Genomic DNA, 15,917 nt, shown 5'->3' on the forward strand with positions numbered 1-15,917 from the left:
TAAAAGTGACCATACTAAGACAAGCAGCAGCTGGACGCAAGCGGCTCCCTGAAATCAGGGCACCTTCAAGCTGGCACAAACAACCCCTGACCTTCTGCAGCAGCCCCACTGCTGCTTTCTGTGCACACATGGAGGACCTGGCAAGCCCTTCCTCAGGGAGGATGCCCAGCCTGGGAGGTGAGTGATAACCCTGCCCCTGTCACAGCACTAGCAACAAAGCAAGCAGTGGGATGCTGTGCTGCAAGAGTGACGGGAAACTGCAGCACTGCTGGAGCACCCAAGGGGATGGTGGCACATGGGCAGGTCCTCAGATGTGCTGTCACCACAGGCCAGTGTATGTCCAGCCTCCTGCCAGGGTATCCTAACAGGCCCTCAGCATCTCCTACAACCCACTCCTCCTACGTGCATGGCTGCCCTGCAGCCGCCAACTCCTGCAGCACTGTGGAGGCTGGCAGGACAGCAGCAGGTGGGACTTGGGGCCAGCCTTCCTGGCACCCTTGGCACTTCCTCACATCACCCGGCTGCCAACCACAGCCCCTCTCATGGCTAAGCCCCTCCAGGGGCTGCCCCTGCCTGCCCAGGCAAAGCCCTCAGCCCACCTCCCCATTCCCTGGCTCCTGGCCTTGTTAGCTCCATCAACAACACAATTAAGGAGTTGACAACGAGATGAGAGTCAGATCGAGACCAGCAGCTTGGTGCTGTTGCCAGAGCAACCAGCTGGGAGACAAACCTTCCTATAAAACATTATTCACTGTTAATTATGACATCACAGATCCACATCACTGATCATGACATCACAGATCCATGTTGTTAATTATGACAGTGGCAGTAAACACTGGATGGGCTCCTTCATCACCTCCCCATTCCACCCTGCCTGCCTTGCACCATTGGGAAGCATATGCTGGGCTTCTCTACTTCCCTTGAGGCTTCATCCATGCTGGGCTGGATGTGCCTCCTGAGTATCATGCCCTGAACCAGGAGGGAAACAAGGAGTCCTGGTTGGCAGCAGCACTGGTGGAGGACCAGCAGCTTGCCGCCAGTGGGGTCAGGAGGTGGCAAAGAGGATGGTCATGACCGAAGTGAGAGAGGAGAGGTGACTCCTTCACAGTGGCTCCTCCCAGCATGCTCCCTCCCCAGCCACTGGCACAGGGCTCCTGCAGACATCTCCAGCCTCCTGCAGCCACCAATCTCCCGGAGGAGACCTACCAGGGAGGGAACTTTCCTTCTGAGCACCCCTAAATCCCCTTTTTTGCTGTTTTTTTTTTCCTGGCCTGGGCAGCTGTCAGCAGAACTGCTGGTAAATGGCAGTCCTCTGAGTGGCATCATCCCACAGTCCTGCTGGCTGAGTGACAGCCATTCAGAGAGGACCAAGTAGTGGTGGCAGGACAAGGAGCAACTGGGAAAGACCCACAGAAACAGCATACTCACTGCTTCATCCTGCCTGTATGGCCTATCGGCTTTATCCTGCCTGGTGAACACCCAGAGAGTAGAACCCTTTCCTTGGCCATGGCATGCAATCCCTTCAGCAGCTGGCACAAGCCAAGTCCAGGGCCACCCACCCAAATGATGCCTGATGATCCCCCCCAAAAAGGAGAAAAGACCCATCACCTGCCAACATGCACTGCCTTTGCTGCAGCACCAGGGAGCATCTTGACATGGAAACTACATTTACTCTAAGTTAAAAAGGATGTTCTGCACACTGCGGGCAAAGTGCTTGCTGAAAGGCATGGTGGCCACTGGATGGGTGGCAGAGAACTGGGAGATGCTGTTCCACCCGGCAGGACCTCGGCAGGGCAGTGGGTCAGCAGGGAGCCTCTGGGAAGGCAGACAGATACAGGGGATGGAGAGGAGCCTTCAAGGTCCTTATCCTTGAAGCCAACTAAGGGTTTGCAAGGTCTCTGGCAGCGATCTCAAAAAAGAAGAAGATCTGATTTGGCCACACTGGTGGCCTGAGATGACAAAGGCACATGCCCACCATGGCTTCATGACAGCTTGCATCATTCATGGTTATCTTGTGTCCCTCTGAAACCTGGGACAAGAGTGACTCTGACCACCCAAGCCCTGCTCTGCCTGTCCATCACCCTCCCTTGTTACCCTGGGGACCACTTCAGCTGGGAAGCTGTCACATAACCCCATGACACAAAGAAAAGATGCTCCTGAGGGGAGGAGCAGCAGCTCAGGAAGCGAAAGACAGGGATGGAGCTGACCTACACGCTGCTTTGATCCGCCACTGCAGAAAAGCACTACTGTCCTCACCCCTACAGCCACTTCCCTCTCCCTTGTTCCAAGGGCGACAATGAATCGAGTCCTGTTTCCTTTCAGCCAGGCACTTTTTCACTGCTCTGTCACTTCTGATTGTGTTTGAGCAGCCTCAGCTGGCAAATGTGCCCATTTCAGCAGCCTCGCTCTCCTCCACGCAGGACAAGGCTGGCTCTAGCACAGCCACCCAGCCTGGGCAGGGATGATGGTGGGGCTCCAAGAGGGCAACCAGAGCCTCACTGTGCCTTGTGGCATAAGGTGCCTTGTGGATAAGCATGGGTTCAGCTCTCATCTGGGCACAGAGATTTCCAGCAGCTCTTGCACTCACTTCTCCATCCTGCACCAGGCACCTTACTTGGTCCACCAGCAAGCTGCTGTCCAACCCTGCATCCCACTTTCTAAGGCCAGTCCTTGCATCAGAAGCCAGCCCAGCAGCCAGATGCAGCATGGCTCTTCCCTCTGGTGTGCAGCAAGGTGCCAGCCATCCTGTGGAACCCTCTCCCTGCTCTGCTCCCCCAAAGACAGTGCAGCAATCCCACTTCACCTTCACTCAGCAGGAGTGTGGAACCTGGAAAGTTTTAATTGGAAAAAAGAGGCACAGCCTGAGATGTGGTCCTGCAGAGGTGTTGAGCAGCTCCCCAAAGGCCAGAGCCTCCTAGGAAGAAGAGAAGCTAAGCAACCAACACCAAAAGAGCAGCCATGGGTGGGTGCAACAGGAACCACTCACCCCATGCTGCTAACAAGCCCAGCAAGGAGCTGGCTACTGCCAACAGCTCAGCCCTGTGGCACCCCAGGATCCCCCTGAGAAGGACTGCATTGTCCCAGTATGACAGTGATGCCCAAGCACACAGGCCCTTTCTTACCCCCTGTTCAATCAAATATTAATCTCCACTGCCACTAAATAATAGATCAGTGTGCTGCTGGGAGGAGAACAGCTCCGCTGTGCTTGCTGACTCTCACACACAAGCCATCAGGAGAGGGGCTGGGGCAGGCAGACCAGCAGGAAGGCACAGCAGGAGCTGCACACTGAGCCCCTCCTCGGGATGTACAGGCAGGGCTCTTTGGAGACAGAAGCAAGTGGGGATGAGGCAGAGCACATCAGGGAAGATGCCCCCCGTGGCACAGGGGCTCAGCGGGTGATGCCACTGGCTGCATCCAAAAGTTGCTGGATAGACTCAGCTCCAGGAAAATGCACACCTGAGACTATGGGCAGAGCCACGTGCTTAGAAACCATTTGTGCTCATGCCAGCAAGCTCATGTTAAGAGGCTGCTTTTGTTTGCTTTCACCTTCCATGTGTCACAGTGGGGTCATTCTGGAGAGCAGAGTGCTGAGCGCGAGCCGGGAGCGGGGGCCTGCTGAGCCCATGCTGGTGCCAAAGCCCCAGAAAATAATTAAGTACAAAACCGTGATTGACACTGCCCCTCTGGAGACCTGTCAGCTGCCTTCCGAAAATGCTTCCCGTCTTTCTGATGAACTTGATGATGGCAACGGGATGGAATTGGTGCAGAGGCAGCCGCAGTCCCTGGCCCTTTCCTTGTATGCTGAGTGTTTCTGTCCTCAGCAGAGCTGCCAGCACCCTGCTCTGGGCACAGCAGAAAGCAGAGATCCTGAATCATGTCCTGCAGCCTTTGTGGCCACTGGCTTTGCTCAGAGCCACAGGCACCCAGCACCTCACAGAGTAAGCTCAGGAGCAAGGACAGCAGGCGACAGTCAGAATGCAGAGATGCACTCCAAAGTCAGGAAGCTCAAGAAAACAAATCCAGGCTTTCCTTACACACCCAATATTGGTACTGTTTGGCACCAGCCACAATAACAGGCAAGAAGAAACAGCAGCGCCTTCTGCTGGGAACCCCTGAAGTCTTTAACTCAAAGAAAGCACGATACAGCTGCTGGCAGGGAGTTTTGTGAGCCATGACTGAAAGGTGCTGTGTCCACACGGAGCACTGCTAAATATGATGATCACTCTGAAATCATATGCCCAGTGCTGACTTTTTTCAGTATTTCGGGAGGAGAGCAGGCTTCAGCTGCTTCCACATCAGGAGTGAGAGCCCAAGGCTGCTGTATGTAAAGCATCCTCAGCTGCCTCAGGGAGAGAAAAAGGGGGTCACCACCTCCCCAGTCCCCTCACTTGCCCTGTGAGGCAGGAGGGAGTCAGAGCCCCATGTCTGGATTTGCAGAGCTCAGGCACTGCCAGAGGAGTGGAGTGCCACAGGGGAGACCACCCCCCCTTCCCAGCAGCATCCCAGCAGTGCCTGAGCCTCTGTCAGGGCAGGACCAGTTGAAACACTGGCAGAACTGAGGTGGATCAAGAAATAACCCAAATCTGTGCAATTGGATTGGAGGGGGGACTGCACTGAGAAGTAGATGGGGACATTGTGGTGCCCACCCTCCACCTGATGGAAGGAAATTTGGAAGCTGTCACAGACACCCGAGGATTTTCTGGGTCATGAAGATCTTTTGGCTATCATGCTGTGGCTAAGCTGAGCTTGCTCCTTGAATAAGCAGAGACTAAAAAAGTTGGGAAAAGAGATTGTGGCTTTCTCTTCCTCCAGCTCAGAAATGGTTGCGCAGATCCCAGCACAAAAAAATACCTTAGAAGGGAGGACCAGTCTCAATCCATAAGGGCATCATCTTCAAGGCTTCTCCTTCAAGGTGTCTCCAGTGAGCAGCTGGGCAAGGGGGGATCCACTGGCTGCCCCCTCCAGTGGCTTCTCCTCCTCTTGCACCAGGGCTCAGAAAACCCACACAGGACTTTGGTGGCAAGATGGAGAGCTATCCTCTCCCACCTCACCTCCTGACTTTGACCCTGCTGCTTAACCAGGACAGTTCAATGGCCACTTGATTGCCGAGGCTGGAGCAGTACCACTGGCAACCGATATCCCAGCATCAGCAGGCCAGAGGCAGTGGGAGAAGGACACTCACTGGGCACTGTTTCCCTTAGTGCAAGCCCAGGATCTCCCCACGCAGGGCCACTCTCCCCAGCTGACAGCAGTTGTGTCAGCCTGGGGCACTGCAACATCATGGGGATGCAGGAGATCATGGAGACCTCCGAGACCCTCAGGCAGGAGTGACATAAGCAATCTGAAGGCTTGCCATGTCTTTGGCCATCTCCAGTGGCTGAAGCAAGGACCTGGTTGGGCTGCCATGCCCAGTACGAATGGTGATCACAGTGCAACATTCAAGCTAACTCTTTAGTCTCAGAGGCAAGGCCAACTTCTCACAGCTATTATTATTTTAAGCTGATTTTGTGCAGACTCAGCAGATGACACCGCAACAGGCTGCACTGACAAAAGCTCATCTATGTGACTAGGAGGGGTGGTGGAAGATCTGGCCCAGAGCTGCTGCTGGGGAGCCCAGCCCACGGTCTCCTACATAAGAAAGTCCACTATCATTTGCTGTCTAAAACTGGGAAGACCTTCCTTGCCCTTCTTCCAGCAGGGTAGGGCACTCCCCCAGCACAGGCATGCTGGCGGTGGCATCCCAGGGGAAGGCTGACAAAAAGGCAAAGAGCTGAGTGAGCACCATGAAAACACGGGACCTCAAAGCGCTGGGAAACTGCTCCAATTACAGCAGTAAATGGACTTCCAGAGCTCCCAGAAAGTGATTCCCAGACTTGCTTTTACGCTGCATGCAATTAAGAATTAAAGCAACCCAAACCTGAAGATGTGTTAAAACAAACGACCAAACTCCCAGGGAGGCAGGGAGAGCTGGCACGTTTTTTCATGCCTGTTACACAAGCGTGGTGACCCATGAGGCAGGAGGAGGTGGCTGCCCCCACCCCATTCAAGTGCCTGGGAATGTTCGGCTAGCCAGCTCCCGCATCTCGCAGACATGTGAGCACGTGGGCTGGCGACAGCAACTAGCATTTTGGGTTACTATAGCACTGCTGTTCTGTGCCTACAGCCATTGTGGTCCCTTCCTGTACGAATACATACAGACTCCAACAGATCTTGCTGAGCAGATGCTATCGGGCAACTCCACCACCAGCTACAGCAACCTGGTATTTAAGCTCTTTGCAATCCCAGTATGTAACAGATGAAGATGAGATCAACGAAGACATATATGACAAGGAGAAAAACAAGACCAGCTGCAACCAAAAGCTGCGAGATCCAGCTCTGCTCTGACAACAGTGGGCCATCAGCTCGCTGCAGCTTGGCCTTCGCCTGACAGGGCGAAGGGGTGCCCGAGTGCTCCCCAAGGTGGTGTGACAGCTTAGGGACAAGATCCTATCTCAGTCTGGGGTAAGGAAAGAGGTGTGCTGAGACTCAGTGTTTGGGTGCCAGGTGGGTGCTGGTCAGCCCCTCTCTCCCCAGACAGGCAGCAGTACCAGGGGCACCAGAACGCCCACCTTTGGGAGGCCTGACACTGATTCAAGACCTGTGCAAGCTACAGGTACCTGTAACGTCTGTCTGGGCGTCCTCAGCCTCAGCTGCAGCAGCCCTGCTCTTCCTCTCCAGTTCTTTCATTTCAGGCACGTAGAAGTCCCCTTGGCGGGCGAGGGGACAGACAAAGTAGATGCGGTCCTCCTTGTAGATCTCAATTCGAGGGTGGGCACACAGCTTCCTTTCCTGAAAGACAGCAGGGTCAGGGATGTGCTCTCACTCCCCATCCCAGCAGCCCCCCACCACATGGACCTGCAGCACTGTGGGCACTGCTGAGGAGCAGTGGGTCCCATTCTGAAACTGGAGTGCTGCTCTCCCTGTCACAATCTCAGTGCTCAGCCCTAGGGGTGAACAACAAGCCACACTCAAGGAGGAGACACCAAAGCCCTAGGGAGACTCAGCTTCCCCGGCTCAGCTTTGGTTTTGGTGTGCTCATTTTAGGCTGCAGTGAGGGTTTTCGGGGAGCCCGGCAGCTGCTTCGCATGGACCTGCCAAGTCCCCAGCTCTTCCTGGCAGTGCGGCCCCATGAGCAGGCGTAGCACTTCTCTGCTAATTAATATAATCCAGAGCTGACAGCTCACACAGCTCCTTTCAGAACGGTGAGGGCAGGGGGAGTGGGAGATGAATTCCTGGCATTTCAGACAATTGCCCCTCCTCCTCTCTCCTCACCCCACCTTCCCCCCCACCCCCAAGACACTGAGCCTCCCCTGCCTGCCAGGGCCCTGTGAGGGAGGCACATCGCCCCCAGCAAAACGTGGGCTTGGGGGGCTCTCAGGGTGCCAGTGCTGTGCTTTGGAGCAGCTGAACCCCTTGTGCCACCCCCTCCTTGCCTGCCTGCCTGCTGCTTGCTGGCAGAGGGGCGGCTGAAAAGGCAGTGTCTTTCCAGGGAGATTTCTTTTTATTTCTTTCTCTTTTTCCAGTCACCGGCAGCTTCTGTTTAACTCCACAACCACACTGATTATCCTCCTCTCCTTCCTGCCCTGACTGTCCTCCTTTTCCTCCTCCCTACCACAACTACCCTTATCCTCCTCCCTGGCATGGCTTGCCCAGACATCCTTCAGCAAGGTCCCCATCCCTCCACGACTCTCTGAAGACAGTGGTGAGCCCTCTCTGAGGACAAGCTTTACGTACACATCAATCATGACTTTACAAAAGCCTGTTCATTCCTGACCCTCTTCACCCCTGGGAATGGACCAAGTTGATTTTGAATTATTTATTTCCCAGTCAAATGCCAGCACTGGGCAGAATCTACAAAAGAGAGGAGCCAATGCCAACCCTCTACCCCAGTGCTGCTAGCCAGGCCACCTGGAGAGCCACCTCCTTTCTTGAGAGGATGCTGTGCAAGCAAGGCAGGGAGAAAACCCCACGTGAGCCATTTTCAGGTCTATTTTCCCTGGGAAGCCTACAAGATCTGTTTCTGGGGGGCCCCAGTTTACCCAGTGGCATTATAGTGGCAGAGACACAAACCTCAGCAGAAACTTTACCCGTCCCATAGCCCTTGAGCCTGAATTTCAGCAGAGCCCCTCCTCCAACCAATGAGAAGCCCCATTTGTGAGCCTGGTGCCGCAGGGATGCACAGGGACACAGGCAGGCTTCCGAGGAGCTTGGAGCCTGGAGTTCCCACTTGCAGGCAGGTGAAACACTAACACACACAGATCAAAACTGTATTAAATAAAAACAAGTTGGGCTGTTTTTAGCAGCAGAGCAGAGGCGGCTCATCTCACTCCTGCTTTTGCAGCAACAACGCAGACAAGAACCCTCCGCGCCGCTCTGCCCCACAAGCCCACCAGCCAATCTTCAGCTCAATTTGGTTTTAGGTTCCTGCAACACATACCAGAGATGGGCATCTCAAAGATTTGCAGGTTTTCTGAATGCATCCAGCTGGCCCTCTACCACTTAATGCAGACAGGGACAACTCAAAGGATCTTAGAGCAAAGAGACCTTCACTAAATTAATATGAGATCTCTAACCAGTCTAAAACCTCTTGGAAGCTCAAGTCTGGCCTCCAAGACCAACTTCCCAAAGTCCACTCTGGGATTCCTACAGAGCAGATCTGGGACATACCCTCTCCCCACAGTTTATCTAGGCTGCTACAACTCCTCTTCCAATTATACAGCCATAATACTGACTTCCACAGTGCTGCTTCACACTCAAGGTGGCAGCTGGGAATGCTGTCCCTTCTGGGTTGGGACCAAAGGCATGAGGCTGCATAAAGACTTGTGGAAAGGGCAGAGGCGATGAGGTGGAGAGCCAGGGCAACAAAAATGGATAAGCGAATCACTAAACAAAATGCATAAGGAGATAATCCAAAGCGGATGCAAGGGAGATCATCCTTGCGATCATCCCAAAGGAGATGAGGAGGCAGGCAGAGGCCAGGCAAGCACAGGCAGAGGTGCAGCAAAGTGCAACCAAGACGTGGAGGTCAGCATAGGATAGAGCAGGCTTAGGGTTATCCTGGTGGAGAGAAAGGCTGCAAGGCTGCTGCAAGGAAAGAAACAACCCAAAGAGACTGAAGAGCAAAATCCAAAGGTGAAGATATAAAGAGAGAGCAAATTAGCAAAAGCTCAACAACATGGCAAACCAACAGAAACTCAACAGGCAATAAATCTCTCTGCAGCTCAGAAGGAAGCCCCTTGCTCGCTGTGCAGCTAAGGCAGATGGAGCAGCAAGGTGGATGTGGAGTTTGCAAGGCAGAGCCCTCCAGTCAGTGAGGATGGAGCATCCTCAAATGCAGTCTCACACGGGCGGAGGAGCTCAGTGAGAGGTGAACAGTGGGATGCCAATAATGTCAGGGCCAGGCTTCTGGCTAGGATAGTAGGACTCAGTAAGTAGGGCAGAAAAGGGGACTTCTTCCTTCACAAGGTCATGCTGTGCCACCTCCATTCTCAGCTTCTGCCAGGAGGCTGCCTTTCCTATGGCTAGCAAAGACAGAAGCGGCAGCATACAAAGCTTATTTATATGCAGGACTCTTCACCAAGCACCCAAAGCATAAGATTTATTGCACGCAATCCATACAGTCAAACTACACAGACACAGCAAAGACCAACACATCCAGAGCCCAACAGCTCAGTCCTGACATGCACAGCAGCTCCAGCATAATCCTGCTATGTCAGACCCGTGGCTTCCCATGAAGCCAACTCCTTCTTGGCCTACCTGAGGGCCATGGTGTGGTGCTGGTCACCAACCTCTTGGAAACAAGGGTTTATGTAGGGGAAGACTCTTGCACTCCTCTTTCCCAGGTGTAACAGCACTGTGCCCAGTCTTTACTCCTGGGTTGTTTCCAGATCACCCACCACCCCGACTCCCTGCAGGACTTTCTCCAGGCTGGCCTCATCACTCTATGAACAAAGCATCCCCATGTCTCATGCATCAGAAAGGACAACAAGGACTATGCACCAAACCAGGGTTTCAGACATTCCCTGCTTGTCTGTTAAGGAACAGACCCCATCACCTGCCCATGGAGCAGTTTGGGCACAGCCTCCTGGATGGAAGACGCCCCTGCTTTCCTGTGCAGGCAAGAGAACAGTTCCAGGGCTATGGGTCACATGATGAGGTAACTCCAATATAGTTTGCAGTCATTAAAATCCGGCAGAATTGTGCCAAAATGGAAGGAGGTGCTGGGATGCTCATGCCATGCTGTGCCCCTTGGTGCCTGCCAGGAAGCAGAAGGCAAGCCAGGGCACTGCAGGGACTGGCTTTGTCACTCTGTCAGGCTTGTCTGCTCAGGAATTCAAATGCCACCAACTTGATCTACTTCATCTCCCACTGCTGGAAGAATTCATCTTGTTAGGAGACAAGCAAACAAGCCTTGCTGATGCTCTCAGGATTCTCACCATGCCCAGCCATGCTGGCACTCAAGACTCGAGCCAAACCTACTGTCAGCCCCAAAACACTTCTAGGGTTGCTGGGAAGGCTGCGGGGAGGCAGCTGCTCCTCACTGTTTCTGGCCACAAGCCCTCTGGTCCCATAACCCCCCGACCCATCACCAAGACCTCCTGGCATGGCTCATGGGTGATGGCTAAGCTGCTGAACAGCTGAAACTGGCTGGAGTATGCCAAGCCACCAGGAAAGCAGTGGCGCAGGATCCAGCCTAAGCCTCAACTTCTCTCTGCACAGTTCCAGTTGAGAGAACAACTTCCCAGAGGGAACTGATGAGCACATGGCCCAAGCCTGCTCCAGGAGGGGACCTAGAGCCAAAGAGAAACTGTGGGTTGTTTATCAGTGGCCATACGAACATCAGTTTGGCACAACATGCCTATTGCTGCCACTTGTCTCTGCCTTTATGGCAATGGGATGTGCCACTGCCATTGCAGTGAAGCAGAAGGGTGCCAGCCACACAGGGCCAGCTCCATCCTCATCCTGTGATGCTGGAGGACATAAGCCACACAAGGGATTTTCTCTAGGCAGCTGGAGAGCAGGGTCAGCCCACCACTGGGTTACAGCCAGGTCCACCCTGCTACCGAACTGAACTGTCAGCCTCAAGTATGATTTGTTAAACATCGGTGATGCAGAGGGGTGTCCAGGTCCTGCCCTGGGGGAACAATGGGGGGTGCTAAGGGACACCCTTCCAGCCCCCTGTTGCACCAGGGCTTCCAGTCTCCATTTATTCTGCTGCCACACCAGGAGGAACACAGAGGGAGCTTGTGCCCACTGCTGGGGGTTGCTGTTCACCAGGGGTCTCACCAGGGCGACCAGCCAGAGCATCATCACACCCACAATCACAAACCTCCCGTCGCTTGTGCTGCCTGTGGGGGACCCTCAGAGGACCCACCAGCACCTCCTGCCTGCTCAGACAACATGACTCCTCCACATCTTGCTTCCAGACAGCCAGACAGATGCATCCATCCTCTCCTCCTGCCGGTAAAGGGGTCGAACACTTCACTCCTATGGATTTTAAAGAAACAACAAAACTATGTGGTGCTGAAGGGCCCTAAAATCAGCTGCTAAAATTAAGAGCTGAAACTGAGCCACCAGCTAGGCCCAGAGGGAGCACACTGTGTGCCACATCCTCCTCGCTTCCACACACGCTCCACACTCAGTGTGTCATCCCCGCTTATCTTAGAACACAAGTGCTAGGTAGTGCAGAGAGGCTTTGCAATTCAGTTTGCACAGCACACAGCACCCCTCCACACTCTTCCAGTTCAGCCAGGGGACAGACTCCTTGCTGGGCCATCCCACTGGTGGTGTCCCTGTTTCCATTCCTCCTTGCCCAGACAGCAGCTTGAGGTTAAACACCACTTTGGCCCCAGGTCCGAGCTGATGGAAGCAAAAAAACAAAGGCACCTCTTCCTCCCCAGTTTCAAACTTGGTTTCAATGTGGACTTGCATCCCAGAAAGCCAAGTGTCTCCTGCTCTGCACCACAAGCAGTGTGTGGCCAGCAGGTTGAGGGAGGGATGCTCCCCCTCTTCTCTGCTCTTGTGAAACCCCAGGTTTGGGGTCCTCAGCACAATACAATTGTGAAGCTGTCAGAGCAGGTCCAGAGGAGGCCATGGAAATGGTCCAAGAGCTGGAACACCTCTGCTATGGAGAAAAGCTGAGAGACCTGTGGTTATTCAGCCTGAAGAAGAGAAGGCTCCAGGGAGAGCTTATTGCAGCTTTTCAATACCCAAAGAGGGCTTGTAAGAGATGGAGATTTTAGAAGGGCCTGCAGTGAGAGGAGCAATGGTTTTAAACCAAAAAAGGGTGGGTTTAGATTGCACATAGGGAAGAAATATCTTGTGATGAGGATGGTGAGACACTGGACAGCGTTGCCAAGAGAAGCTGTGGATACCCCATCATTGGAAGCATTCAAGGTTTGGTTGGATGGGGCTTTAAGCTACCTGGTCTACTGAACAACTTCCCTGCCCATGGCAGCAGGTTTGGGCTGTATGATCTTTGAAGGCCCCTTGAACCCAACTCCTTCTGCGATTCTGGTCCTCCCTGCCAAGCCGCAGCCTGACCATGGGAGACAGGGATGAAGTCTGGGTGCCGGGGGCTGCTCACTGAGGGGCAGGAGCCAGGCAGCAGCTGAGAAGGAACCACTGGGTCAAGAGACAGTTTGGGCAGAAGGGAGGACAAGCTTTGGAGGGAGAGGAAGGCAGATGTGCTTTACACCAGTAATACCTCAAGTGTCAAGGAAATCCCAACACCTTAGCTCGCAGACCAAGCAGGGTGCACGTGGAGCCCGCAGCCCCTTCGTCCTGGCACTGTCAGCACTTGGAGCCAGCTCCAGCACACAGCACAGCCATGAACACCAGGCTGCCAAGGGCTGCAAAACAGCTGCTGCTTCCCAGACTGGAGAAACTCACATTTCAGATGTAGTGAGACTGCTCCCACGCACATGCACTTTACTTTCAAACCCTCTGGGCTGCAAGGTGTTTCAGAAACAGAAGGTGATGTTACTGCAATCAAGAAAAGGCTGTTTCCATCAGCCAGCAGGAAAAATGAACCAACAATATAGCAACAGCAGCCTCACCAAAAGATAGCAAATCCTCTAGATAGCAAAATACAGCGCCTCGCAATGAGGTGAAAAGCAGCCCTCAAGATCCCCTCCACAGTGGTGAGAGGGAGCACATTTGGGCTATGGGAGCTGCGAAATGCCAGGCTGGGAGATAGCTGCAGAGTTTTCATTTTCACCTTGGTGAAAGCAGCCCCCCATGCAATTTACACCTTTCCTGCCTGCCTACACTCCCCGGGCCCGGCCACCCGGCTGCTCCCGCCCCAGCAGAGCCGCAGGAGCTGTCAGGCACAGCCAAACCAAGAGGAAAAGGAATGAGCTTGGGTTGGTTGGCGAGTACGGGAATGCCCCAAAAAGGCTGATGAGGACCAGGCACAAGCTCCCAGGTTGCTGCTGGTTACTGCTGTGAGACTCATGAACACTTTTCTCCTCCCTGGCATGAAGATGGAGAATCCATCCTGCCCTCAAGTGAAAGGGTCTAAGCTCCAGCCCCGTCTCACTACAGGTGCAGATGCACTCCAGACCTCCTCTGATTCCAGCACCCACTTGAGCTGCAAGAGAAAGCCTGCGGCACATTCAAGAGCATTCCCCATCTTCAGAGATGAGGCAGACAGCAAGTCTCAGCAAAAGAAGACCTTCCATAAAGTAGCCAGGGGCAGCCAAAGCCTCGTGGGGAAAGGACAAACCGTGGACAAGGCTGTCAACCCAGACATGCTCAGGTATGTTAATCCATGTACTTCCAGGGACATATTTTACTGCCCTCAACTACGGGAACACTACCTGCAGAACAAGGAGCAGATGGTGCAAACACGTAATTCATGGGGCTTGGTTCCCCCCTAGTGTCATGGTTATTTGGCACTAATTAGTCCTGAAGCACAGACTTTCAGAAGTGAAACAAACTTCTGCACTACAAAAGAACATTAATTTTCCTAAAATCTCTGTGCTTTCCATATCTCCAGTTCTGCCTTCCTCCTATACTCACCATGGGTAAATAAAGCCAGCTGGGGAGATGGTTCCCACCAGCTTCCCAGAGCTCTATGATATATTCTCACATTTTTCCTCCTACTGACCCCAAACACACCCCTCCCTCTCTTCCCCATCACTGCCACACACCAGCTCTCTGAAAGGTTTTAACCACTCCAAAAGCTCAAACACTGGATTTTCACTAAAAGACAAGAAATCCATGTAAATCCACATAATCTCTCCTCCCCTGAGGAACCAGCTCTGGGTTTCTGTCCCTGTCCCTAGGATCTCCACGGTGTGGGTCAACAGCCATGCACAAAAGGAGGTGGATGAGACTGCAGGAGAGCAGGAAGGCAGCTGGAGAGTGCTGCTTCTGCTTTGGAGTGGGGGTCTCTGGGGACCAACGCTCTCCTTCCAGCCCTCAGGGGATGCTTCTTCAGCATTAATCGCAAAGCTGAAGAGGTTGATGCAATGATTGCTGCCATCACGGATGGCTGGAGCAATGTTAAATCTCTTTGCCTGCTCTATTGCCTCAGTGAGGCTGCCAGGAACAGCAGCTATAGCAATTTCTCTACCTCTTGTCAAGGGAGGGCCTTTCAGAAAGCAAACACTCAAGATGTTCTCCTGCCCATCCCACCTTGGTCAGGCAGCCCACCACACCGCAGCCTCCCACACTAAGTGGGGCATCATGCAGGTAAAAAAAGCCTCTTTGAAACATGGGTCTTCATTAGGCTGCTTGCAGGGAAAGTAAGCCCTAACCTGGAGTACAACTTCCCTCTAGGTCAACCAACAACAGGTTGTTTCTTGTGATGGAAGATCTTCCATGGCTAACTCACAGCTGAGAACCTGGAGGGCTCCTCATCCAGGTTGACATTCCCAACCCACCTTGACAGCTTTTTCTGCAGGCCACCACTTGCTTGAGTACTTGCCCTTCCGCAACAGGGACAACCAGTGGAGGCTTGTCATTCCCAACCTTCTCACACACACCCTCACCAGTAACGGGTCCTGTGATGAAACCCTTGTGTGCTAAAATCAAAGCAACAGACACAGAGCAGGAGTGCCTGTGCCCTCAGCACATGGGAGATCTTGCCCCCCCCCCCCCAGTCTCAGCCCTTTGCCCTTTCACCTTGCTCTTTGGCTCCACAAGCCATCCTCCCAGGATCGTAGGCACCTCCAGCTGCTCTTCCACAGCTTGTTTGTCACCAGAACAAACTCAGGACATGTGTCACATTAATGCCCCCAGGAAGAAAACAGCACAGTAGAATAAATAGCCCCTGTCCCTTCCTACCTCCTTGTACAACCTTGTCTTTCTGCAACGCCCCCAGCTCCCAGTCTGCTTGGAATATATTTCACGATGAGCTAAACTCAGCCTCACACCATTCTTTCGCAACTGAGAAAGTTGAAAAGGGAAGCTGAAGAACGTAACCTTGCTGAACTTGCACACATAAAGCCACCAGCAGCCTGGAGCAAAGCTGCAATGCAAATGCCTGATTCTCAGACAAAATAGTCCTTCCCTCCCCACTAACAGGGACTTAAGTGTTGGGCTTATTGGCCTCTTTTAAAAGGCAAGGAAGGCCAGCACAGAGGAAGTCTAAGGTTTTCAGCCTGGTTTGCTGAGGAGGAATGGAAAAGATGAACACTACATCCATCAGCATATCTCCAGTACAGCGTATCAGCAAATCTAATGGCAGAAAGCAAGTTTCCAGGACAGAAGGATCTTCCAAGCTATCGGCTAAGTGAAGCCACAGTGCAGAAAGGCTTTGTGTCCTCCTGAGGCTTGCCTCAGGTGACAGGGATACTTCCCAGGCTCTCCATTGAAGGACACTCACCCATAGGCCACTGTTCACCCCTGGTTCACTGCTCCTCCTTCCCTTT

At 53.4% G+C, this 15,917-nt stretch overlaps 1 protein-coding gene across 1 annotated transcript in view; it reads right to left on the minus strand.

Moving 5' to 3' along the window:
• TEX264 (testis expressed 264, ER-phagy receptor) overlaps nt 1-15,917 on the minus strand; it is a 35,886-nt gene that overhangs the window by 987 nt on the left and 18,982 nt on the right. The window contains exon 4 of the mRNA XM_061458434.1: nt 6,657-6,828. Coding sequence (XP_061314418.1) covers nt 6,657-6,828 — 172 coding nt within the window. The remainder of the gene's footprint in view (nt 1-6,656; nt 6,829-15,917) is intronic.

The sequence above is a fragment of the Pezoporus flaviventris genome, unplaced genomic scaffold, assembly GCF_033815535.1.
Source record: "Pezoporus flaviventris isolate CSIRO_AGI_PZ_B2104156 unplaced genomic scaffold, CSIRO_AGI_Pfla_v1 ptg000026l, whole genome shotgun sequence".
NCBI classification, from domain to species: Eukaryota; Metazoa; Chordata; class Aves; order Psittaciformes; family Psittacidae; genus Pezoporus; species Pezoporus flaviventris.